We start from the raw sequence: 26,693 nt of genomic DNA on the forward strand, positions 1-26,693 counted from the left end.
CGGAACTATCGCTCCCTGCGCGCCCGGTGGGGCGCGCACACTGAAGTGTCCGGGTTCATGGGACCCGGCGCAGCACGGATCGCGGTAAAGGGCCAATGACAGCGGCCCTTTACCATGTGATCGCTCCCTCCAATGAGGGAGCTATCACTATGTAAACAAACTGGGGTCATGTAAAGGTCCCAGCTCTCTTCTCTCCTAACACCGATACAGCGTGAGAGGAGAGAAGAGAGATCGAGTGCAAAACAGTGAGTGATAAGCTTTTTGAAAGCACTACAGTGCCCAGCAGTGCCATCCAGTGCCACTACTATGCTAATCTGTGCCCTACAGTGCCATCAGTGCCACTACACTACCCAGCAGTGCCACTACAGTACCCATCTGTGCCATCAGTGCCACTACACTACCCACCAGTGCCACTATAGTACCCATCTGTGCCACCAGTGCCACTACAGTACCCATCAGTGCCACTAAAGTGTCCATCAGTGCCACTACAGTGCTCATCTGTGCCATCAGTGCCACTATAGTGCTCATCAGTGCCACATCAGTGCCCTACAGTGCTCATCAGTGCCACTTCTGCCACTTCAGTACCCATCTGTGCCACCAGTGCCACGTCAGTTCTCTGTCAGTGCCACGTCAGTGCCATACCAGTGCCCAGTGCCACTACAGTGCTCATCTGTGCCACCAGTGCCACATCAATGCCACCAGTGCACATCAGTGCCACCAACATGCCTATCAGTGCCACGTCAGTGCCACGTCAGTGCTCCATCAGTGCCACGCCAGTGTTCCATCAGTACCACTACAGTGCTCATCAGTGCCACATCAGTGCCCTACAGTGCTCATCAGTGTCACTTCTGCCACTTCAGTACCCATCTGTGCCACCAGTGCCACGTCAGTTCTCCGTCAGTCCCACGTCAGTGCCATACCAGTGCCCAGTGCCACTACAGTGCTCATCTGTGCCACCAGTGCCACATCGATGCCACCAGTGCACATCAGTGCCACCAACGTGCCTATCAGTGCCACGTCAGTGCCACATCAGTGCTCCGTCAGTGCCACGCCAGTGCTCCATCAGTGCCACTACAGTGCTCATCAGTGCCACATCAGTGCCCTACAGTGATAATCAGTGCCACTTCTGCCACTTCAGTACCCATCTGTGCCACCAGTGCCACGTCAGTGCTCCGTCAGTGCCACGTCAGTGCCATACCAGTGCCCAGTGCCACTACAGTGCTCATCTGTGCCACCAGTGCCACATCGGTGCCACCAGTGCACATCAGTGCCACCAACGTGCCTATCAGTGCCACGTCAGTGCTCCATCAGTGCCACGCCAGTGCTCCATCAGTGCCACACCAGTGCTCCATCAGTGCCACTACAGTGCTCATCAGTGCCACATTAGTGCCAATACAGTGCTCATTTGTGCCGTCAGTACCACATCAGCGTCACTAGAGTGCTCATCTGCACCACTACATCGCTCATCAGTGCCACTACAGCGCTCATCTGTGCCACTACAGTACCCAATAGTGCACATCAGTGCCCATAAGTGAGTGCTCATCAGTGCTACCATATCAGTGGATCCTCATTAGTACCCATCAGTGTTACCTTATCAGTGCATATCAGTGTGGTGAATTAGTGTACATCAGTGCAACCTTATCAGTACCCATCAGTGCACCCTCATTAGTTCCCAGCAGTGCACCCTCATCAGTTCCCAGCAGTGCACCTCATCAGTACCTAACAGTGCACCCTTTATCAGTACCCAGCAGTGCACCCTCATCAGAACCCAGCAGTGCACCTTCATCAGAACCCAGCAGTGCAGCCTCATTATTCCAGCCTCATCAGCACCCATCAGTGCAGCCATATCTGTCCAAGTGTCCCTACCACAGCAGTTTGTCACCACAGCCCACAGTCACCAGTATGGCAAAAAAGTTTTTTTCCGCTCAGGAGGCATACCAACAACTTAGCTTGACCGACGAGAGCAGCGAGGAGCTCTCTGAGTCTGTGTCTGATTCTGGTTCAGAATATGAACCCGTTGTAAGCAGTGGTTCTGATACAGAATTGGAGGAAGAGCAAATTGTGCCCATGAAACGAAGGTGCTCTGGCATGGAGGAGCAGGCTACCACAAGTAGTGCTGTGGCATCAACCAGCAGCTCAGTGCCATCCACCAGAAATGCAGTGGCATCAACTAGCAGCTCAGTGCCACCCACCAGTAGCACAGTGCCATCCAGAAGAAATGAAGTACCACTGCAGCAAAGGCCAAGAAATAGTGGGGTGTCATCTCGGCCCCAAAGCGTTAGGACCCATGCCGGCCTTCCCTATGCCCTTGAAAACCCTCTGTGGCTTCCCTCTAATTCAAGAGCAGCAAACATCCCCCCTTTTACCGCCCAGCCAGGTGTTCAGGTGAACACAGAGAATTTTGCCCCTATTGATTTTTTTAATTTAATTTTTACCCAAGACCTATTATCCTCCATCGTGGCCCAGTGCAACCTCTATGCACAACAATTTATAACAAGCAACCCTGGTTCAAGTTATGCCCGTCCCTATGAGTGGAGACCATTGACAGTGGAGGAATTTAAATTATTTTTAGGCCTAACATTTAATATGGGACTCACAAAAAAATGAATTATACTCCTATTGGTCCACCAACCCCATCCACCACATGCCAATGTATTCATCCATTATGCGAAGATCAAGATACCTCATGATAATGCGTTTCCTCCATTACAATGACAACACCCAGTGCCCTCCCCGAAATGACCCATCACATGACAAATTATTTAAAATTCGGCCACTTCTAAATTTTTTCTCTGAGAAATTCCCCCAGTTATTCATCCCCGATCAAAATATCTCCGTGGATGAGTCATTGGTCCACTTCACAGGCAGGCTTGGCTTCAAGCAGTTTATCCCCAGTAAGAGGGCTCGATATGGGGTTAAGCTCTACAAGCTATGTGACCGAGAAACGGGGTACATCTACGCATTCCGGGTGTACGAAGGGAAGGATACCCAACTGCATCCCCCTGAATGTCCGGAGTACATCGGAGTCAGCGGAAAGGTTGTTTGGGAGCTTGTATATCCACTTCTTGGAAAGGGTTACCACCTTTATGTGGATAACTACTATACAAGCTTGCCCCTCTTCCTCAATCTTTACCGCAAGGACACTCCAGCGTGTGGTACAGTGCGAGCCAATAGGAAGGGATTCCCGCAAAGGCTAGTTACTGAAAGACTACGAAAAGGGGAGACGGCGTCTTTGAGGAATGAAGAGATATTGGCTCTCAGGTGGAGGGACAAACGAAACGTCCACATGCTCACAACGATCCACAACGACACCTACGTGGAAATCCCCCGAAGAAATGGCCCAATCCAGAAACCAAAATGTGTCCATGACTATAATTTGTTTATGGGGGGTGTCGACTTCAATGATCAGATGATCGAACCCTACCTTCCCACAAGAAAAAGCCACTTTTGGTATAAAAAAGTCTCCATATATCTTTTCAGTTTGGCCATTTACAATAGTTTTGTTATTTACCGTAAATCTACACAGAGCCCCATATCTTATCTTCAGTACCAAGAACAAATTATCTCCACCCTTTTGTACCCTGAAGGCGCACCAGAAAGCATTCGTTCGGATTCAGTGAGCAGACTCCATGAACGCCACTTTCCTAAAAGACCCCCCCCCATGAAACAGGCCGGAAACGTCAGAAGAGATGCCGGGTGTGCTCAAGAGGAGGAACTAGAAGAGACACCGTGTATTATTGTCCTGATTGTCCTTCCGAACCAGGCCTTTGTATTGATGAATGTTTCCGCCGTTACCATACTTCTCTACATTATTAGGGAAGTATGGTAACCGTAATTGTCATTTACCGCCACACCCCTTTAAGCCACTGTACATACCGCTGCCTTCTCCGGAACTGACCCTGGCCTGCTAAACAACCACGCTTCTGCCTAATGCTAAATTGTACCTACCTCTGCCTTCTCCGGGAACTGACCCTGGCCTGCTAAACGACCACGCTTCTGCCTAACGCTAAACTGTACCTACCTCTGCCTGCTCTGGAACTGACCCTGGCCTGTTATACGACCATGCTTCTGCCTAACGCTAAACTGTACCTACCTCTGCCTGCTCTGATACTGACCCTGGCCTGTTATTTGACCACGCTTCTGCCTAACGCTAAACTGTACCTACCTCTACCTGCTCTGGAACTGACCCTGGACTGTTTGACCATGTTTTTTGCCTGCCTCTTGGACTGGTCTTTTACTCTGCTACTGGAGTAGTGGGCTTCATAACACTGGGGTCTCACATATGTGAGGGGCTCCAGAATTGTTTTTCTGGATGAAGAAAACTCATTTTTTAGTTTTCTCATTCCCAGATTAGGGTCTGGAGACTCGGAGGCTTCAAAGAGATTTGGGTGGGAGAAGCCTCTACCCCTGACCCCATTCTTTCCTGGCCTGCTACTTGGACCATGTTCCTGCTTACTACCAGGACCAATATTTTGGCACTGCTGGCAATGTCTCTACTTGCACTGACCCTGGACTGTATAAGGACAGTATCCCTGCCTGTACTATGGACAATATTCTTGCCTGCTGCCTGGACTATTCCATTCACTGTCGCTGACCACGTCCCTGCCTGCTGCCTGGATCAGGGCTCTCCTCCTGTGGACAACTGCACTACAAAAACCACAGGTAATCTTTTGTTTATCCTTTGCTCAACAGAATGTATTTTAGGGTGTAATTCTTGGTTCATGCTATGTGTTAGAAATATGAAGGGCCTTCAAAAATGTGATAGATTGTAAGGAAATTAGATGTGTAATTTGCTCCTAGAACGCCTGAATGTGCTACTTCAATGTTGGGCCTCTGTACGTGGCCAGGCTGTGTAATAGTTTCACACATGTGGTATTGCCATACTCAGGAGGAGTAGCAGAATATATTTTGGGGTGTCATTTTTGCTATGTACATGCTATGTGTTGGAAATATCTTAGAAATGGACAACTTTGTGTAAAAAAAATGCGTTTTCATTTTTTTTCCACATTTTCCAAAAACTTCTGGAAAAAAATGAACTGTTCAAAAGACTCATTATGCCTCATAGATTATACGTTGGGGTGTTTGCTTTCCAAAATGGGGTCAATTTGTGGGCGTTTCCATTGTCCTGGTGCTCCAGGGCCTTCAAAAGTGTAATAGGTGGTTGAGAGATTAGATATGCAATTTATGCTCCTAGAACGCCTGAATGCGCTACTTCAATGTTGGGCATCTGTATGTGGCCAGGCTGTGTAAAAGTCTCACACATGTGGTATCGCCATACTCAGGAGGAGTAGCAGAATATATTTTGGGGTGTCATTTTTGCTATGTACATGCTATGTGTTGGAAATATCTTAGAAATGGACAACTTTGTGTAAAAAAAATGCGTTTTCATTTTTTTTCCACATTTTCCAAAAACTTCTGGAAAAAAATGAACCGTTCAAAAGACTCACTATGCCTCATAGAATATACATTGGGGTGTTTGCTTTCCAAAATGGGGTCACTTTGTGGGCGTTTCCATTGTCCTGGTGCTCCAGGGCCTTCAAAAGTGTAATAGGTGGTTGAGAGATTAGATATGCAATTTATGCTCCTAGAACGCCTGAATGCGCTACTTCAATGTTGGGCATCTGTATGTGGCCAGGCTGTGTAAAATTCTCACACATGTGGTATCGCCATACTCAGGAGGAGTAGCAGAATATATTTTGGGTTGTCATTTTTGCTATGTACATGCTATGTGTTGGAAATATCTTAGAAATGGACAACTTTGTGTAAAAAAAAAGTGTTTTTATTTTTTTTCCACATTTTCCAAAAACTTCTGGAAAAAAATGAACCGTTCAAAAGACTCATCATGCCTCATAGATTATACGTTGGGGTGTTTGCTTTCCAAAATGGGGTCAATTTGTGGGCGTTTCCATTGTCCTGGTGCTCCAGGGCCTTCAAAAGTGTAATAGGTGGTTGAGAGATTAGATATGCAATTTATGCTCCTAGAACGCCTGAATGCGCTACTTCAATGTTGGGCATCTGTATGTGGCCAGGCTGTGTAAAAGTCTCACACATGTGGTATCGCCATACTCAGGAGGAGTAGCAGAATATATTTTGGGGTGTCATTTTTGCTATGTACATGCTATGTGTTGGAAATATCTTAGAAATGGACAACTTTGTGTAAAAAAAATGCGTTTTCATTTTTTTTCCACATTTTCCAAAAACTTCTGGAAAAAAATGAACCGTTCAAAAGACTCACTATGCCTCATAGAATATACATTGGGGTGTTTGCTTTCCAAAATGGGGTCACTTTGTGGGCGTTTCCATTGTCCTGGTGCTCCAGGGCCTTCAAAAGTGTAATAGGTGGTTGAGAGATTAGATATGCAATTTATGCTCCTAGAACGCCTGAATGTGCTACTTCAATGTTGGGCATCTGTATGTGGCCAGGCTGTGTAAAAGTCTCAGACATGTGGTATCGCCATACTCAGGAGGAGTAGCAGAATATATTTTGGGTTGTCATTTGTGGAATGTACATGCTATGTGAGAGAAATAACCTGTTATAATGACAATTTGGTGTGGAAAAAATAAAAATAAAATAAATCTTAATTTTGCAAAGAATTGTGGGAAAAAATGACAACTTCAAAAAACTCCCCATGCCTCTTACTAAATACCTTGGAATGTCTACTTTCCAAAAAGGGGTAATTTTGTGGGTATTTGTACTTTCCTGGCTTGTAAGGGTCTCAAGAAATGAGATAGGCCTCAGTATATCAGGTGTGATCAGATGTGATCAATTACAAGTGATTGGCACCATAGCTTGTAGACGCTATAACTTTCACACAGACTAAATAATATCCACTAATTTGGGTTATTTTTACCAAAGATATGTAGCAGTATAAATTTTGGCCCAAATTTATGAAGAAAAATTACTTATTTGCAAAATTGTATAATACAAATGAAGAAAAATGCATTTTTTTACAAAATTTTCGGTCTTTTTTCATTTATAGCACAGAAAATAAAAAACCCAGAGGTGATCAAATACCACCAAAAGAAAGCTCCATTTGAGTGAACAAAAGGACGAAAATTTCATATGGGTACAGTGTTGCATGACTGAGTAATTGTCATTCAAAGTGTGAGAGCACCGAAAGCTGAAAATTGGTCTGGTTAGGAAGGGGGTTCAAGTGCCCAGTTGTCAAGTGGTTAAAGTATTAGTGGTCACTTGAAATATATATTTTTTTGTCCTCTCAACTTTCTGAGCTCACATATTGTCCCCCAACTCCTTCATTCATCTTAACAACAGAACTATGAATTTTGCCACTGTTAGGAAATAGTGTGCAAGGTCAGGCAGTTGACATATCAGCAATAATCAGACTTCATTTGACCTAACAAAGTAAGTAAAAAGTGGTATCAGGAGAAAGTTATAAGATTTCTAGAGAAAAAAAAATTTATTTGGGAATATGATAATGAGGAATAGCAATGAGAAAATTGGAGTCTCAGTCCTTTAAGTAAAGTATGTAAGAACCTACAGAATCAAGTGATCATTATTAAGAGCTGGAAAGAGCAGTATTTTCCTTTTTCATTGGAGTAAGTCTTTCAGTCTTCGTCTTATATTTACATTCCTTTTTTAATTCTGGGAATGGCTCTCAGATTTAAGGTGAGCCCCTGTTTATGTAAGGCACGTCGAAGCACCTCCAGGTTGAGCGTGTTGGTGGGGTTTGCAGGTTGAAAGGAGAATTTTTGGAGCAGAGCAGTGAGGAATAGGAAGATCTCCATCCGGGCCAAACCTTCCCCTGGGCAGATCCTCTTTCCTGGAACAACCAGAGAGCAGCAGATAGAAGATATCACATGGCCATTTTACAAGGCAGAAGAAACCACTATGATTTTTTTCTCTCTCTGCTTCTTACCTGTAGAGAAAGGGATCAGAGCTTCCTGTGGACGGAACTTTCCATTTTCATCCAGGAAATTCTCTGGATTAAAGTCATAGGGTGACTTCCAGTACTCTGGGTCTGATAGAGCAGAACAAAGGAGAGGAAATACGGTGGTCCCCTGTAACACGATGACAAGGAAGACATTTATGACACAGGCATTTTTTTACAAAGATCCTACTCAATAAATAATTTTCACATATTGAGCCCAGCATTGGATCTATGTGTAGATCTTGGAAACAAACTCATTGCATCTTATAGTACAATAAACAACTTTGGAAATTTTAGTATATTTGTATTTTTTTAGATCCCTTCAGTGGTATTCCTAAGTTGGCTTAGGAATACCCCTAAAAAAGTGTCTAGGTGGCACTGGGCAGCGGGCATAGTGCAGGGCTGTTGTGTGGTGACTGAGTCAGTCACCACACAAGTTTATCTTGCTTGATTTTAGCCAAAGAGCTGAGCACAGGCTGCTGAGTTCCATTATTTAGGAATGTCCAAGAGGTAACTAGCCGGATCCCTCCTCTAACGATGAGGTGTTCTGCAAAAGACTGTGGTTTACAACATCTAGTTTTTTTCTGAATTCAGCATTTTTCAGTAAGAGTTTATGTAAAAAACACATTTGATCCTCATATAGATCATTTGTCATCATTTGTCCCAGCCCCTGTGAGAACAATTTCTCCTCCTTTGTCTTCCACCGATGTGTAGCACCCTTCTAGATAGGGGCTAGGATTGGTTAGATTAGTGCTGGCTCACTGTGTTCAGTGGAGCTGCATTTATGTTGTTAGGTATATTTAGCTCGTATCACTGTAACCATTGTGGCTGAAATTGCTGTGTAAAATTAGTTGTACTCACTATAATCAGTGCAGCTGCATGTGATTAGTTAGGTCTGCTCAGTGTTTCTGCTGCTGATGGTTTGCATGTTTCTTCTGCTTTCCAGAGAGTTTGAAAACTCTCTGAATCATAGGTGTGGAGCAAAGCCAATAGCAGCATAAATATTTATACAGCCCTGACCAATCCCAGGGAGGATGGCCCTGAAGGATGCTGAGAGTCTGCAAAAATAGTCGGAGACACAGAGCTTCTGGGTCTTTGCCTGCAGAGGGAAGGTCCAGCCAGGAGGGCTTGCCATGCTACAGGGCAATGCTTGGTGTTCGGTATGAATATTTATACACCCCTGGCCAATCCCAGGGCCTTGAAGTCTGCTGGGAAAGTGCATAAATACTCTGAGAGATTGGGCTTCTGGGTCTTTTCATGCTGAGGATCAGTCCAGCCTGGAGGACCATGTGCTTGCTGTTTGGAAGGCCTCAGATAAGAAAACTTAGGGCCTGGATGCTGAAGCTACAGAGAGCTGACTAAGGGGCTGTCTGCTGAAGATCTAGTCTGATATCACTGGAGAAGGGTGTTGCATGGCAACCATCTTTCCTTGGACATTTTGTGAGTACAGACTGCTTGAGAAATCTTAGAGACTTTTGGGCTGCTGTCACCCCTCTTGCGCTGGAGTGTCAGCTGTGTGTGTTTGACCAAAGGGAACATCGGCTGATGTCCTGAAGAGCTCAGACTATCCAGTTCTTTGTGAAGGGACTCTGCCCTTGGTGCCCTAAAGGAAGACACCTGCATTTGACTGCTTCTACTACAAGCCAAGTCCACGGTTTGCTTCTGTATATGCAAGGGCTTCTGCTTCAGTTTTAAAGAAAGGAGCTTACTGCCCTCAACCCTATCCAAGTTTCTCCAAAAATAAAAACAAAAAGAACACCCCTGGACTTGATATTGAGCCAAAGAGTGACCGTTAATGCGTGCTTGGCGGGGGGGCAATCCACTGGGAAAAGAACCTAGACAAACTTTCAGCGGTTTCTTCAGGAATAGCACTACATATCATATACTTAGCATCATTAGCCATCCACTGTCCCACACCAACTAAATACTTAGCATCATTTAACTGTGAAAAAAAAAAAAGATACTCGCCAACATATATCATCATCTCTCCCATCACATCTCTGATTCTTGGCATCCTCTGTCACACCACCTTTGAGATACTTGGCATTATCAGTTCCACCACCTCTGAGTTACTTGTCAGTTTTTTGTTTTGCTGGTTGGGAAGTATACTGCAGCAAAGTAACATCTTCTATCATTAGCATGTATGTTCGCTGTTCCTAGGAAAAGGTGGACTAGTTTTCTACAGATGGTTAAGCTACTTAAGCAAAACCATCATTTCAGAGATTTCAAGATCAACTGCGCTATGAGGGGGATGTTGGCAGCTATTTTTTCTTTATACCAGTGGGGACACTTAACTGTAGTAGGCTAGGTGCCACCTGGGGCCCTATCAGAGGATGGGGGCCCTGGGTTAAATTTAGAAAACCCTATTAGTGTCAACCCATCAGGGACACCAGAGATAAGACTTTACTCCACTTGTTTTTGTCATGAACACATTTTCTCACTTCACACTAGCTAATTAAAGTATTTGTTAACCCATTTTTATAAGTCACTGCCAGCCCCTCTATTAAAGGCTGGCATAGCACACTATGTAAGTTGTTTTAAAAAATAAGGCTTAAATAAATATTGATCTTGAGCTGTCTTCAGGTCGGTCACATGACTCGCGGCTGCTTTACAGCTCCGATGGATGGCTTCTGCAGGAGGGGCTGTGATCTCCCTCTGATGTCAGCTGGGGAGATCATGTGGCCGCTTGTCTCCTCCCACAGAAGCTCTGTCTCGTAGCTGTAAAGCGGCCACGAGTCATGTGACCGGCCTGAAGACAGCTCAAAATTGGTATTTACAATTTTTACAAACAATTTTTTAAAACAACTTACATAGTGTGCTATGCCAGCCTCTAATAGAGGGACTGGTGGTGGCAATTTTACAGCTTTTTTTTTTCAATAATGGCGGCGGGGATGCGGGGCTGGGCGGAGACAGACACAGAGAGGGAACTGACAGGCAGGAAGGAGAGGGTGAGGGGGAGAGAGGAGAGCAGCGTATGATGCAGGGACGCACTCTTACCACGGCCGGCCAAGGCTCAGCAGTCCTGATTTTTGTGGTCAGTACAGAGAGGGGATACAGGAAGTGGCAGGTTCAGGGAGGGGGGCAGATTACACAGCACATGCACTGTGCTGTGTAATCTGCTTTAAGGGACCAGGATCTGTATTTATTTATTTTGGGTTAACAAACACTTTAACTCTGTGTTCCAACATTAGTTTTATCAAAATACTGTATACTTTATTCACTGTAATATTAGTTTGGTCAAAAAACTATACACTTCATTTCTCAAAGATGTTGGCTCTGTGACTAGGGATGAGCTTCGTGTTCGAGTCGAACCCATGTTCGACTGGAACATCGTCTGTTCGCCCGTTCACCGAATTGCGAACGATATGGGCCATTCGCGCCAAATTCGTGTGGCGCATCACGGCCCATAATTCACTGCGGCATTGCAGTGCATTGCTGGCTGATGATTGGCCAAGCATGCACTATGACCCGCATGCTTGGCCAATCACAGCGCCGTTGGTAGAGAGAGCTGTAATTGGCCAAAGCCTCACAGTGTTCAGTTAAAGCTACAAGTTAGTTTAGTGTGACCTCTGCACAGTGTTCAGCTAAAACTGCAAATTAGTGTAGTGCGTCCTCTTCACAGTGTTCAGCTAAAGCTACAAGTTAGTTTAGTGTGACCTCTGCACAGTGTTTAGCTAAAGCTACAAGTTAGGGTAGTGCGTCCTCCTTACAGTGTTCAGCTAAAGCTACAAGTTAGTGTAGTGTGACCTCTGCACAGTGTTCAGCTAAAGCTACAAGTTAGGGTAGTGCGTCCTCCTCACAGTGTTCAGCTAAAACTACAAGTTAGTGTAGTGCGACCTCTGCACAGTGTTCAGCTAAAGCTACAACTTAGTGTAGTGCGTCCTCCTCACAGTGTTCAGCTAAAACTACAAGTTAGTGTAGTGCGACCTCTGCACAGTGTTCAGCTAAAGCTACAAGTTAGTGTAGTGCGTCCTCCTCACAGTGTCAGCTAAAACTACAAGTTAGTGTAGTGCGACCTCTGCACAGTGTTCAGCTAAAGCTACAAGTTAGTGTAGTGCGTCCTCCTCACAGTGTTCAGCTAAAACTACAAGTTAGTGTAGTGCGACCTCTGCACAGTGTTAAGCTAAAGCTACAAGTTAGTGTAGTGCATCCTCCTCACAGTGTTCAGCTAAAACTACAAGTTAGTTTTTTGCGAGCTCTGCACAGTGTTCAGCTAAAGCTACCTGTAGAAGGTTGGTGGTGTTTTCCTGATCCTATCACTACCGCAGGCAGATACATAAGCTACAAGTTATTTTTTTGCGAGCTCTGCACAGTGTTCACCTAAAGCTACTTGCAGAAGGTTGGTGGTGTTTTCCTGATCCTATCACTACCGCAGGCAGCTAAATAAGCTACAAGTTATTTTTTTGCGAGCTCTGCACAGTGTTCATCTAAAGCTACCTGTAGAAGGTTGGTGGTGTTTTCCTGATCCTATCACTACCGCAGGCAGCTAAATAAGCTACAAGTTATTTTTTTGCGAGCTCTGCACAGTATTCACCTAAAGCTACCTGTAGAAGGTTGGTGGTGTTTTCCCGATCCTATCACTACCACAGGCAGCTAAATAAGCTACAAGTTGTTTCTTTGCGAGCACCGCACAGTGTTCAGATAAAGCTACCTGTAAAAGGTTGGTGGTGTTTTCCTGATCCTATAACTACCGCAGGCAGCTAAATAAGCTACAAGTTATTTTTGTGAGCTCTGCACAGTGTTCACCTAAAGCTACCTGTAGAAGGTTGGTGGTGTTTTCCTGATCCTATCACTACCGCAGGCAGCTAAATAAGCTACAAGTTATTTTTTTGCGAGCTCTGCACAGTGTTCAGCTAAAGCTACCTGTAGAAGGTTGGTGGTGTTCTCATACTACAGGCAGGCAGTTGATTTTGCTAGCTGCAGTAACAGTACATGGCCGTGGGACATGCTTAGCCTTTTTTTCGGCAGCTGGCCGTGTTGAGCCGCAACATGCGGAAGACTTGGTCGAGTGGATGACCAAGCCGTCCTCATCCTCCTCATCCTCTCTCACCCATGCTCAGGGTACTTTGTCTGGCAAAGCAGCTACCAACGCGGCCTCTTCCCTCGGCTCAATGGCATCAGTGACTCCTTCCCTAGCCCCACCATGTCCTCCTGAGGAGTCCCTCGAAGTGTTTGACCACAGTGTTGGGTACATGCTCCAGGAGGATGCCCAGCGTTTGGAAGGCTCTGATGATGATACTGAGCTAGATGAAGGCAGTAACGTGAGCACGGACAGAGGGGGTGCCCAAGAAGGACAGCAATCTGGCAGTCATGCTCTCCCTGCTGCAGCATACTTCCAGGTTTGCTCCAGTGATGAGGAGGGAGGGGATGATGAGGTCACTGACTCAACGTGGGTGCCTGATAGGAGAGAGGAGGAGGAGGCACATCACCAACGAGGCAGGATGCCCTCCAGGGGCCAGCCTAAGGGCAGCACACTGACTGCATCACACTCTAAAGCTCCGCATGTGCAGGGCACTGCAGTCTCTGCGCATTATTCAAAAAGTTCTTTGGTGTGGGCCTTTTTTGAGACGAGTGCATCAGATCACACCGCTGCTATTTGCAACATATGTCTCAAGCGTATCTTGCGTGGCCAAAACATCTCCCGCTTGGGCACCACATGCTTGACCAGGCATATGTTGACCTGCCATGCAGTTCGTTGGCAAGCGTATCTAAAAGACCCACACCAAAGAACAAAGAGGACCTCTCCTTGCTCCTCATCAGCTGAGATCTCCAACTCCACTATACCTTCAGTCCTCTCTGAGACCTGCACTGAGAGGAATGAAGGTGTAGAATTAGGTGTGTCACAGCCAAGTACTTGTGGGCAATCTGCTTTCGGTACACCGACGTCAGATTGTACCAGGCAAATTTCCCTGCCCCAGCTACTGCACCGCTGAAAGAAGTTTGCTCCCAGCCATCCACATGCCCAGCGGTTGAATGCTAGCTTGGAAAAATTGCTAGCACTTCAACTGCTACCTTTTCAGTTCGTAGACTCTGCCCCCTTCCATGAGTTTGTGGAATGTGCGGTTCCTCAGTGGCAGGTACCCAAACGCCACTTTTTCTCACAGAAGGCGATTCTGGCTCTCTACCGGCATGTGGAAGGCAATGTCTTGGCCTCGCTGGACAGGGCGGTCAGCGGTAAGGTGCATATTACCACTGACTCATGGTCCAGCAGGCATGGACAGGGATGTTACCTAAGTTTCACCGCGCATTGGGTGACTCTGCTGGCAGCTGGGAAGGATGCAGGACAAGGTGCAGTAGTGTTGGAGGTTGTTCCACCACCATGCCTCCAAAATGCCACTACTAATGATTGTGACACACCTCTCTCCTCCACCCCTTCCTCTTCTTCTTCCTCCATGGCCTCTTCCTGTGCTTTGTTCTCTGAACCAGCGGTGCTTTGTAGGCGTTCAAGGGGCTACGCAAGTACGCAGGCCAAAAGATGCCATGCGGTGCTTGAGCTGGTGTGCTTGGGGGACAAGAGCCACACTGGGGCAGAGGTTCTATCAGCTCTGCAGGGGCAGGTTCAGAGGTGGTTGACGCCACGCCAACTTAAGGCAGGAATGGTGGTTTGCGACAATGGCACCAGCCTCCTCTGCCCTCCGACAGGGACAAATGACCCATGTGCCCTGTTTGGCTCACGTCCTTAACTTGGTGGTGCAGCGGTTCTTTGGCAGGTACCCGGGCTTACAGGATGTCCTGAGGCAGGCCAGGAAAGTCTGTGTGCATTTCCGCCGCTCATATAATGCCAGTGCTCGGCTCGACCTCCAAAAGGAGTTTAACCTGCCCAAGAACCGCCTAATCTGTGACATGCCCACCAGATGGAACTCAACATTGGCCATGCTGCAGCGGCTGCACACGCAGCAGAGGGCCATCAATGAGTACCTGTGCGACTATGGCACCAGGACAGGATCAGGGGAGTTCTTTTTCCCCCACGCCAGTGGGCCATGATCAGGGATGCATGCACTGTCCTGTCACCATTTGAGGAGGCCACGAGGATCGTGAGCAGTGACAGTGCATGCATCAGTGACACTGTCCCCCTTGTCCACCTGTTGGAGCACACGCTGCGTGGAATAATAGACAGGGCACTTGAGGCAGAACAGAGGAAGGAAGAGGAGGACTTCCTTAGCTCTCAAGGCCCCCTTTATCCAGACAGTGTTCCTGCGTGCCCGCCGATCACACAGGAAGAGGACGAGGAGGATGATTGCGTCAGTATGGAGGTGGAGCCTGGCACTCAGCATCAGCAGCAGTCTTTAAGGGATCAGTCCCAAGAAACACATGGACTTGTACGTGGCTGGGAGGAGGTGGCTGCGGACCATGTCGTCCTTAGTGACCCAGAGGACTCCACATCGAATGCCTCAGCAAACCTACGCTGCATGGCCTCCCTGATCCTGCAAAGCCTGCGGAAGGATCCTCGTATTCGTGGTATCAAGGAGAAGGACCAATACTGGCTGGCAACCCTCCTTGATCCACGTTACAAGGGTAAGGTTGCAGACCTTATCTTGCCATCGCAGAGGGAGCAGAGGATGAAACATCTTCAGCAGGCCTTGCAGAAAGGTCTGTGCAACGCGTTCCCAAAGACTGGGAGGTTACAAACTCCTGTTTCTGGACAACGTGTTGCTGAGGCTTCAGTCAGTCAAAGAAGGAGCGGTGGAGAAGGTGGCCCTCTGACCGATGCGTTCAGACAATTTTTTAGTCCGCAGCCCCAAGGTATGATCGGTTCCAGCAACCATCGCCAGCGTCTGTTTTACATGGTGCAGGAACACCTAGGGGCAAGATCTGACTTGGACACCTTTCCCACCGAAAATCCTCTGGGTTACTGGGTCTTGAGGATGGATCACTGGCCAGAGCTTGCACAGTATGCAATTGAGCTACTGGCCTGTCCTGCATCCAGCGTTCTTTCAGAATGCACATTCAGTGCTGCTGGAGGCTTTGTAACCGATCACAGGGTGCATCTGTCCACCGACTCGGTCGATCCACTGACCTTCATAAAAATGAATCATTCTTGGATCACCACCAGCTACCAAGCACCTGATGCTGATGTAACCGAATATTTTTTTTTAAATCTCAGATCCCTTCAAAGACTGCCTATGCTGATGCTGAGTGACTATCCTGAGTAATTATCCTCTTCCTCCTCAATGATCACGCTGATAGCTTGTAAGAACATTTTTGGTTCTGGGCGCTGCCACCAGTGCCTAAGGCCCAATTTTTCTGCCCCTGTTTAACTGGGGCGTGTAATTACAATTTTTGATGCAATACTTTGCAGCAGGGCTCATTCCTGCGTTCCAACTAGAGTATCTGTGAGGGGTTGCAGTGTTGTGGCACCAGCACCAGTGCCTAAGGCCCAATTTTTCAGCCCCTGTTTAACAGGGGCGTGTAATTACAATTTTTGATGCAATACTTTGCAGCAGGGCTCGTTCCTGCGTTCCAACTAGAGTATCTGTGAGGGGTTGCAGTGTTGTGGCACCAGCACCAGTGCCTAAGGCCCAATTTTTCAGCCCCTATTCAACAGGGCATGTAATTACAATTCTTGATCTAATATTTCACAGCAGGGCCCTGTGAGGGCTTACAGTGCTGTGGCCACAACAACACCTAAGGCCCAAATTTCTGCTGAGTATATAGGGCAGGCCCCTACTTTCAAACATCCAACTTATAAACGACCCCTACTTGCAAACGGAAGGAGACAACAGGAAGTGAGAAGAAATCTACCCCTAGGAAGGGAAATTCTTTCCTGTAAGAGTTAATATGGGAAAAACATTTCTCCTTTCCACTGATGCTTTATCACCAATCCTTGTTTCACAAAAAAACCCAAATTTTCAAAAAACATTTGTCATCGGGGCAAAAAGTGAGGTGAAATCTTCTGAAGAGGAGCACAGACAGCAAAACAAATGTCACAGGGGTCATAACCCTTCCCTATGTTTTCCAAAAAGCTTAAAATAGATTTTTTGGCTGGAGCTAAACACGTTAAAAATGTACCAGTTCAAAATTACAAACAGATTCTACTTATCAACAAACCTACAGTCCCTGTCTTGTTTGCACTGCCTGTATACTGCTGTTCAGAGTACAGAGCCTGTATACTGCTGTTTCCTTTTTTAATTTGGGTGCGGGGTTCCCCTTAATATCCATACAAGACCCAAAGGGCCTTGTAATGGACTGGGGGGTGCCCATGCCGTTTGGCTCACTGATTTTCATCCATATTGCCAGGACCCGACATTACATTAAAGCCGCAAGCAGTTTTAAATATCTTGTGCAGGGATTGTTCTAAGCACGGGAAACACGTGCCACCTTATAGGCATACTATAGACACCCCCCAGGTATGATATTTAAAGGAATATTTCACTTTTTTTTTTTTTAGTTTAAGCATCATTAAAATCACTGCTCCCGAAAAAACGGCCGTTTTTAAAAGTTTTTTTTGCATTGATAGATGTCCCCTGGGGCAGGACCCGGGTCCCCAAACCCTTTTTAGGACAATACCATGCAAATTAGCCTTTAAAATGAGCACTTTTGATTTTGAATGTTCGAGTCTCATAGACGTCAATGGGGTTCTAACGTTCGTGCAAATTTTCGGTCCGTTCGCAGGTTCTGGTGCGAACCGAACTGGGGGGTGTTCAGCTCATCAAATACTACTACAACTACTTTACTAATAGGGTATTCTTAGAGTGCCAGAGCTACCTGTACATTTATCCTAGAGAAGTTCTAACACACTCCATGTCCTAGGGTAAGAGCTGGATTAAGAGCATCATGGGTCTGAGGATGGGTACTGAGGATTTTGGGGGGCCTTTTTATAGAAATAAGTAAAATGAAAACACATAGGCAGCCTATGTGCAGTAACTCTATGAAAATAGCCACAAGTGCTAATTTGACAGGCGTGTGGATGCATGTGTTGAAGCAGGTTGAAATGCTGGTTAGTGAGAAAGCTACTGCCCTAGGTGGGAGGGAAACAGTTAACCTGCTTCCCGCACTTTCTACTAAGCTCTGCCTCTCTACCCCTGCTGATAATAAAAGGGGGAGAGTTTTGCCTAGACACACAGTCTACATGGGAGAGAAGACACAGAATTGACACAGCATGTAATCTCCAGCCACATCACAGAGCTGCTGCAACTATCAAAAAAGTGCCCCCTGCTTTAGGAACCTTCCACATGTAAGGGGATTGCTGGGACCTGAAGAAAACCAACTCAGGAGATCTACCACTATGGGCTCTGTTGCGGGGTTAGGGATTTGTTTAGGAAAAAGACTGCACTTTGTTTTGGAACTGTTATAGTGAGAGTTTCCAGTAAAGCTTTTGAAACTTTGTCATGCCTGGTCTAAAGATACTTAAAGGGGTGCATGGTGGTAATGGCATATGAAAAAATAGGGCCTGTAATGCACACACATGAGGTAATGTGGTGACATGCTGTTGCTAGGGGCAACAAGTACCAGAGAAGGGTGATATAACAGCCAGTAGAGCATGAACGTCAGGGGCAACAGGTCTCATGCATAGTAAAGGGAGTGGTCAGTGCCCCAGCAATCGGGACCAGACAACATGGCAGAGACCCTAAAGACCTAGCTGTATGGTAGGGAATAGTAAAGAGTTAAATATGCGCATGCATGGGGTCTGTGGTGGTGGCTTAGCGTGGGGGGTGCAGGGGGTGCCGTGGCCCCAGGCGCGACATTTATGGGGGCCCCAGTGTGTGTCACTACTGGCTGCCTCCCCTAATTTTAAGTTCCTGTGTCCTCTGCACTCCGGCCGCCATGTTCAGTGCCTGGCGCCCTGTGATTGGCCGTATGGGGGTCATATGAGGCGTAGGGCTGGCCTGTCCGCGATCGCTCTGTGGTATGGTGTTCAGTGTAGTGTGATATGGTGGTCAGTGTAGTGTGGTATGATGGACAGTGTAGTGTGGTATGGTGGTCAGTGTAGTGTGGTATGGTGGTCAGTGTAGTGTGGTATGGTGGTCAGTGGGTCAGTGTAGTGTAGTATGGTGGTCCGTGTAGTGTAGTATGGTAGCCAGTGTAGTGTAGTATGGTGGACAGTGTAGTGTGGTATGTGGTTAGTGTAGTGTGGTATGGTGGTCAGTGTAGTGTAGTATGATGGTCAGTGTAGTGTAGTAGGGTGGTCAGTGTAGTATGGTGGTCAGTGTACTGTAGTATGGTGGATAGTGTAGTGTAGTATAGTGGTCAGTGTAGTGTAGTATGGTGGTCAGTGTAGTGTAGTATGGTGGTCAGTGTAGTGTGGTATGGTGGTAAGTGTAGTATATTATGGTGGTCAGTGTAGTGTAGTATGGTGGTTAGGGATGAGCCGAACACCCCGCTGTTCGGTTCGCACCAGAACAGGCGAACAGGCAAAAAATTCATTTAAACACGCGAACACCATTAAAGTCTATGGGACACGAACATGAATAATCAAAAGTGCTAATTTTAAAAGCTTATATGCAAGTTATTGTCATAAAAAGTGTTTGGGGACCTGGGTCCTGCTCCAGGGGACATGGATCAATGCAAAAAAAAGTTTTAAAAATGTCCGTTTTTTTCGGGAGCAGTGATTTTAATAATGCTTAAAGTGAAACAATAAAAGTGTAATATCCCTTTAAATTTCGTACCTGGGGGGTGTCTATAGTATGCCTGTAAAGGGGCGCATGTTTCCCGTGTTTAGAACAGTCTGACAGCAAAATGACATTTCAAAGGAAAAAAAGTCATTTAAAACTACTCGCGGCTAATAATGCATTGCCGGTCCGACAATACACATAGAAGTTCATTGATAAAAACGGCATGGGAATTCCCCACAGTGGAACCCCGAACCAAAATTAAAAAAAAAAAATGACGTGGGGGGGTCCCCTAAATTCCACACTAGGCCCTTCAAGTCTGGTATGGATATTAAGGGGAACCCCGGCCAAAATTTAAAAAAAAAATGACGTGGGGGTCCCCCTAAATTCCATACCAGGCCCTTCAGGTCTCGTATGGATATTAAGGGGAACCCCGCGCCAAAATTTAAAAAAAAACGGCATGGGGTCCCCCCAAAAATCTATACCAGACCCTTATCCGAGCATGCAACCTGGCAGGCCGCAGGAAAAGAGGGGGGGACGAGAGAGCGCCCCCCCTCCTGAACCATACCAGGCCACATGCCCTCAACATTGGGAGGGTGCTTTGGGGTAGCCCCCCAAAACACTTTGTCCCCATGTTGATGAGGATAAGAGCCTCATCCCCACAACCCTGGCCGGTGGTTGTGGGGGTCTGTGGGTGGGGGGCTTATCGGAATCTGGAAGCCCCCTTTAACAATGGGACCCCCAGATCCCGGCCCTCCCCCCTGTGTGAAATGGTTTGTACCCCTACCATTTCACTAAAAAACTGTCAAAAATGTTAAAAATGACAAGAGATAGTTTTTGACAATTCCTTTATTTAAATGCTTCTTCTTTCTTCCATCTTCTATCTTCCTTCATCTTCTTCTTCTGGTTCTTCTGGATCTTCTGGTTCTTCCTCCGGTGTTCTCGTCCAGCATCTCCTCCGCGGCGTCTTCTTCCCTTCTTCTCCTCGGGCCGCTCCGCATTCATGGCATGGAGGGAGGCTCCCGCTCTTCTCTTCATCTTCTTCTCTTCATCTTCATCTTCTTCTCTTCATCTTCTTCTCTTCATCTTCTTTTCGGGCTGCTCCACACCCATGCTGGCATGGAGGGAGGCTCCCGCTGTGTGACGCTTCTCCACTTCTGACGGTTCTTAAATAATGGGGGGGCGGGGCCACCCGGTGACTCTGTCCCATCTGACGCATGGGGACTTGACGGGACTTCCCTGTGGCGTCACGGGGAATGCCACAGGGAAGTCCCGTCCAGTCACCGTGCGTCAGAGGGGGCGGGGTCACCGGGTGGCCCCACCCCCCGTTATTTAAGAACCGTCAGAAGAGGAGAAGCGTTACACAGCGGGAGCCTCCCTCCATGCCAGCGGCCCGAAAAGAAGGTGAAGAGAAGAAGATAAGCCCCCCACCCGCAGACCCCCACAACCACTGGCCAGGGTTGTGGAGATGAGGCCCTTGTCCTCATCAACATGGGGACAAGGTGTTTTGGGGGCTACCCCAAAGCACCCTCCCAATGTTGAGGGCATGTGACCTGGTACGGTTCAGGAGGGGGGGCGCTCTCTCATCCCCCTCTTTTCCTGCGGCCTGCCAGGTTGCGTGCTCAGATAAGGGTCTGGTATGGATTTTTGGGGGGACCCCACGCCTTTTTTTTTTTAATTTTGGCGCGGGGTTCCCCTTAATATCCATACCAGACCTGAAGGGCCTGGTATGGAATTTAGGGGGACCCCCACGTCATTTTTTAAAAAATTTTGGCCGGGGTTCCCCTTAATATCCATACCAGACCTGAAGGGCCTGGTATGGAATTTAGGGGGCCCCCCCACATAATTTTTTTTTTAAATTTTGGTTCGGGGTTCCCCTGTGGGGAATTCCCATGCCATTTTTATCAATGAAGTTCTATGTGTATTGTCGGACCGGCAATGCATTAATAGCCGCGAGTAGTTTTAAATGACTTTTTTTCTTTGAAATGTCATTTTGCTGTCAGACTGTTCTAAACACGGGAAACATGCGCCCCTTTACAGGCATACTATAGACACCCCCCAGCTACGAAATTTAAAGGGATATTACACTTTTATTGTTTCACTTTAAGCATTATTAAAATCACTGCTCCCGAAAAAACGGCCATTTTTAAAACTTTTTTTGCATTGATCCATGCCCCTGAGGCAGGACCCAGGTCCCCAAACACTTTTTCTGACAATACCATGCATATAAGCCTTTAAAATTAGCACTTTTGATTTCTCCCATAGACTTTTAAAGGGTGTTCCGCGGCATTCGAATTTGCCGCGAACACCCCAAATTGTTCGCTGTTCGGAGAACTTGCGAACAGCCCATGTTCGAGTCGAACTTGAGTTTGACTTGAACTCGAAGCTCATCCCTAATGGTGGTCACTGTAGTGTAGTATGGTGGTCAGTGTAGTGTGGTATGGTGGTCAGTGTAGTGTGTTATGGTGGACAGTGTAGTGTGGTATGGTGGACAGTGAAGTGTGGTATGGTGGTCAATGTAGTGTGGTATTGTGGTCAGTGTAGTGTAGTATGGTGGTCAGTGTAGTGTAGTATGGTGGACAGTTGGGATGAGCCGAACACCCCCCCCGGTTTGCACCAGAACCTGCGAACGGACCAAAAATTCATGCAAACTTTAGAACCCCATTGAAGTCTATGGGACTCGAACGTTCGAAATCAAAAGTGCTACATTTAAAGGCTAATTTTCATGGTATTGTCCTAAAACGGGGTTTGGGGACCTGGGTCCTGCCCCAGGGGACATGTATCAATGCAAAAAAAACTTTTAAAAACGGCCGTTTTTTCAAGAGTAGTGATTTTAATGATGCCTAAAGTGAAAAAAAAAGTGAAATATTCCTTTAAATATCGTACCTGGGGGGTGTATATAGTATGCCTGTAAAGTGGCGCGTGTTTCCCGTGTTTGGAACAGTCCCTGCACAAAATGACATTTTTAAAGGAATAAAAGTCATTTAAAACTGCTTGAGGCTTTAATGTAATGTTGGGTCCCGGCAATATGGATGAAAATCAGTGATACAAACGGCATGGGTACCCCCCTCCCAGTCCATTACCAGGCCCTTTGGGGAACCCTGCACCCAAATTAAAAAAAGGAAAGGTGTGGGGCCCCCAGGCCCTATATACTCTGAACAGCAGTATACAGGCTGTTCAAACAAGACAGGGACTGTAGGTTTGTTGTTAATTAGAATCTGTTTGTAATTTTGAACTGGTACATTTTTAAAGTGTAGCTCCAGCCAAAAAATATATTTTTAAGCTTTTTGGAAAACATAGGGAAGGGTTATCACCCCTGTGACATTTGTTTTGCTGTCTGTGCACCTCTTCAGAAGATTTCACCTCACTTTCAATGACAAATGTTTTTTGACAATTTGGGGTTTTTAGTGAAACAAGGATTGGTGATAAAGCATCAGTGGAGAGGAGACACGTTTTTCCCATATTAACTCTTTCCCTTCCTAGGAGTAGATTTCATCTCACTTCCTGTTGTCTCCTTCCGTTTGCAAGTAGGAGTCGTTTGTAAGTTGCATGTTTGAACGAGCTCTGCTGTGAAAGATCAAGAATTGTAATTGTAATTACATGCCCCTGTTGAACAGGGTCAGAAAAATTGGGCGTTTGGTGGTGGTGGTGGTGGTGCTGGTGCCACAACACTGTAAGTCCTCATAGTTACTTTTGGTGGGTGCAGAAACGGGCCCTGATGTGAAATATTAGATCAAGAATTGTAATTACATGCACCTGTTGAACAGGGGCAGAAAAATTGGGCCTTTGGTGGTGGTGGTGTTGCCACAACACTGTAAGTCCTCACAGTTACTCTTGGTGGGAGCTGGAACGGGCCCTGCTGTGAAATATTAGATCAAGAATTGTAATTACATGCACCTGTTGAACAGGGGTAGAAAAATTGGGCCTTTGGTGGTGGTGGTGGTAGTGTTGCCACAACACTGTAAGTCCTCACAGTTGCTTTTGGTGGGAGCTGGAACGGACCCTGCTGTGAAATATTAGATCAAGAATTGTAATTACATGCACCTGTTGAACAGGGGCAGGAAAATTGGGCCTTTGGTGGTGGTGGTGTTGCCACAACACTGTAAGTCCTCACAGTTACTCTTGGTGGTAGCTGGAACAGGCCCTGCAGTGAAATATTAGATCAAGAATTGTAATTACCTGCTTTGCAGGATCAGGGAGGCCATGCAGCATAGGTTTGCTGAGGCATTCGGTCCGGAGTCCTCTGTGTCACTAATGACGACATGATTCCAGCCACCTCCTCCCAGCCACGTACAAGTCCATGGGTTTCTTGGGACTGTAAATGATCCCTTAAAGACTGCTGCTGATGCTGAGTGCCAGGCTCCACCTCCATGCTGACACAATCCTCCTCTTCCTCCTCCTCCTTGTCCTCTTCCTATGTGATCGGCGGGCACGCAGGAACAATGTCTGGATAAAGGGGACCAATGTCTGGATAAAGGGGGCCTTGAGAGCTAAGGAAGTCCTCCTCTTCCTGCCTCTGTTCTGCCTCAAGTGCCCTGTCCATTATTCCATGCAGCGTGTGCTCCAACAGGTGGACAAGGGGGACAGTGTCACTTATGCATGCACTGTCACTGCTCACCATCCTTGTGGCTTCCTCAAATGGTGACAGGACAGTGTATGCATCCCTGATCATGGCCCACTGGCGTGGGGGAAAAAAAAACAAGCTCCCCTGACCTTGTCCTGGTGCCATAGTCGCACAGGTACTCATTGATGGCCCTCTGCTGCATGTGCAGCCGCTGCAGCATGGCCAAATTTGAGTTCCACCTGGTGGGCATGTCACAGATTAGGCGGTTCTTGGGCAGGTTAAACTCCTTTTGGAGGTCAGCCAGCCGAGCACTGGCATTATATGACCTGCGGAAATGCACACAGACTTTCCTGGCCTGCCTCAGGACATCCTGTAAGCCCGGGTACCTGCCAAAGAACCGCTGCACCACCAAGTTAAGGACGTGAGCCAAACAGGGCACATGGGTCATTTGTCCCTGTCGGAGGGCAGAGAGGAGGTTGGTGCCATTGTCGCAAACCACCATACCTGCCTTAAGCTGGCGTGGCGTCAACCACCTCTGAACCTGCCCCTGCAGAGCTGACAGAATCTCTGCCCCAGTGTGGCTCCTGTCCCCCAAACACACCAGCTCAAGCACCGCATGGCATCTTTTTGCCTGCATGCTTGCATAGCCCCTTGAATGCCTACAGAGCACCGCTGGTTCCAAAGACAAATCAGCACAGGAAGAGGCCATGGAGGAAGAAGAAGAGGAGGGGGTGGAGGAGAGAGGTTTGGCAGAATCACCACTAGTAGTATTTTGGAGACGTGGTGGCAGAAAAATCTCCACTACTGCACCCTGTCCTGCATCCTTCCCAGCTGCCAGAAGAGTCACCCAGTGCGCGGTGAAAGATAGGTAACGTCCCTGTCCGTGCCTGCTGGAACATAAGTCAGCGGTAATATGCACCTTACCGCTGACCGCCCTGTCCAGTGAGGCCAAGACATTGCTTTCCACATGCCGATAGAGAGCCGGAATCGCCTTCTGTGAGAAAAAGTGGCGTTTGGGAGCCTGCCACTGAGGAACCGCACATTCCACAAACTCACGGAATGGGGCAGAGTCTACCAACTGAATAGGCAGCAGTTGAAGTGCTAGCAATTTAGCCAAGCTAGCATTCAAAATGTGGATGGCTGGGAGTGAACTTCTTTCTGCGGTGCAGTAGCTGGGGCAGGGAAATTTGCCTGGTACAATCTGACGTTGGTGTACCGATAGCAGATTGTCCCCAAGTACTTGGCTGTGACACACCTAATTCTACACCTTCATTCCTCTCAGTGCAGGTCTCAGAGAGGACTGAAGGTATAGTGGGGTTGGAGATCCCAGCTGATGAGGAGCAAGGAGAGGTTCTCTTTGTTCTTTGGTGTTGGTCTTTTAGGTGCGCTTGCCAACGAACTGCATGGCAGGTCGACATATGTCTGGTCAAACACGTGGTACCCAAGCGGGTGATGTTTTGGCCACGCGAGATACACTTGAGACATATGTTGCAAATAGCAGTGGTGGGATCTGATGCACTCGTCTCAAAAAAGGCCCACACTAAAGAACTTTGGAATAACACGCAGAGACAGCAGCGCTCTGCACATGCGGAGCTCTGCGGTGTGATGCAGTCGGTGTGCTGTCCTTAAGCTGGCCCATGGAGGGCATCCTGCCTCGTTGGTGATGTGCCTCCTCCTCCTCTCTCTTATCAGGCACCCACATGGAGTCAGTGACCTCATCATCCCCTCCCTCCTCATCACTGGAGCAAAGCTGGCAGTATGCTGCAGCTGGGGGAACATGACTGCCAGATTGCTGTCCTTCTTGGGCACCCCCACTCTCTGGGCTCATGTTACTGCCTTACTCTAGCTGGGTACCATCATCAGAGCCTTCAAAACGCTGGGCATCCTCCTGGAGCATGTACCCAACACTGTGGTCAAACAGTTTGGGGGACTCCTCAGGAGGACATGGTGGGGCTAGGGAAGGAGTGACTGATGCCATTGAGCCGAGGATAGAGGCCGCTTTGGCAGCTGCTTTGCCAGACAAGGTACCCTGAGCCTGGGTGAGATAGGATGAGGAGCATGAGGACGGCTTGGTCATCCACTCTACCAAGTCTTCGGCATGTTGCGGATCAACACGGCCAGCTGCCAAAAAAAGGACAAGCTTGTCCCACGGCCACATGCTGATGAGGATGCACCGTCTCCATGACCAGCACTGTTGCCTCTAGACACAGAGCCTGGTTGCCCTCTTTTATTGGCTTATGACTGTCTGCCTCTCCTTGTTGGCCACCAGACATACTAATGGCCTGCAGTGAGATGTAGCTGCACAAAGCTGGCATTAGGGATGAGCCGAACACCCCCTGGTTCGGTTCACACCAGAACCTGCGAATGGACTGAAAATTCGCACGAACGTTAGAACCCCATTGACGTCTATGGGACTCGAACGTTCGAAATCAAAAGTGCTCATTTTAAAGGTTAATTTGCATGGTATTGTCCTAAAAAGGGTTTGGGGACCCGGGTCCTGCCCCAGGGGACATGTATCAATGCAAAAAAAACTTTTAAAAACGGCCGTTTATTCGGGAGCAGTGATTTTAATGATGCTTAAAGTAAAAAAAAAAAAAAAAAAGTGAAATATTCCTTTAAATATCATACCTGGGGGTTTCTATAGTATGCCTGTAAAGTGGTGCATGTTTCCTGTGCTTAGAACAGTCCCTG

General features: G+C 47.3%; 1 protein-coding gene across 1 annotated transcript in view; it reads right to left on the minus strand.

Annotated features, from left to right (window-relative positions):
• Window positions 1-7,391: 7,391 nt before the first annotated feature.
• The window catches only part of LOC141139254 (cytochrome P450 2G1-like), a 110,282-nt gene continuing 90,980 nt past the window's right edge, over window positions 7,392-26,693 (minus strand). Inside the window, exons 9-10 of the mRNA XM_073625211.1 lie at window positions 7,878-8,019; window positions 7,392-7,781 (exon numbers count right to left, since the gene is read on the minus strand). Of these exons, the coding sequence (XP_073481312.1) occupies window positions 7,585-7,781; window positions 7,878-8,019 (339 nt within the window). The 3' untranslated portion in view covers window positions 7,392-7,584. The remainder of the gene's footprint in view (window positions 7,782-7,877; window positions 8,020-26,693) is intronic.

Source organism: Aquarana catesbeiana, linkage group LG04 (assembly GCF_042186555.1).
Source record: "Aquarana catesbeiana isolate 2022-GZ linkage group LG04, ASM4218655v1, whole genome shotgun sequence".
Classification (NCBI taxonomy): Eukaryota; Metazoa; Chordata; class Amphibia; order Anura; family Ranidae; genus Aquarana; species Aquarana catesbeiana.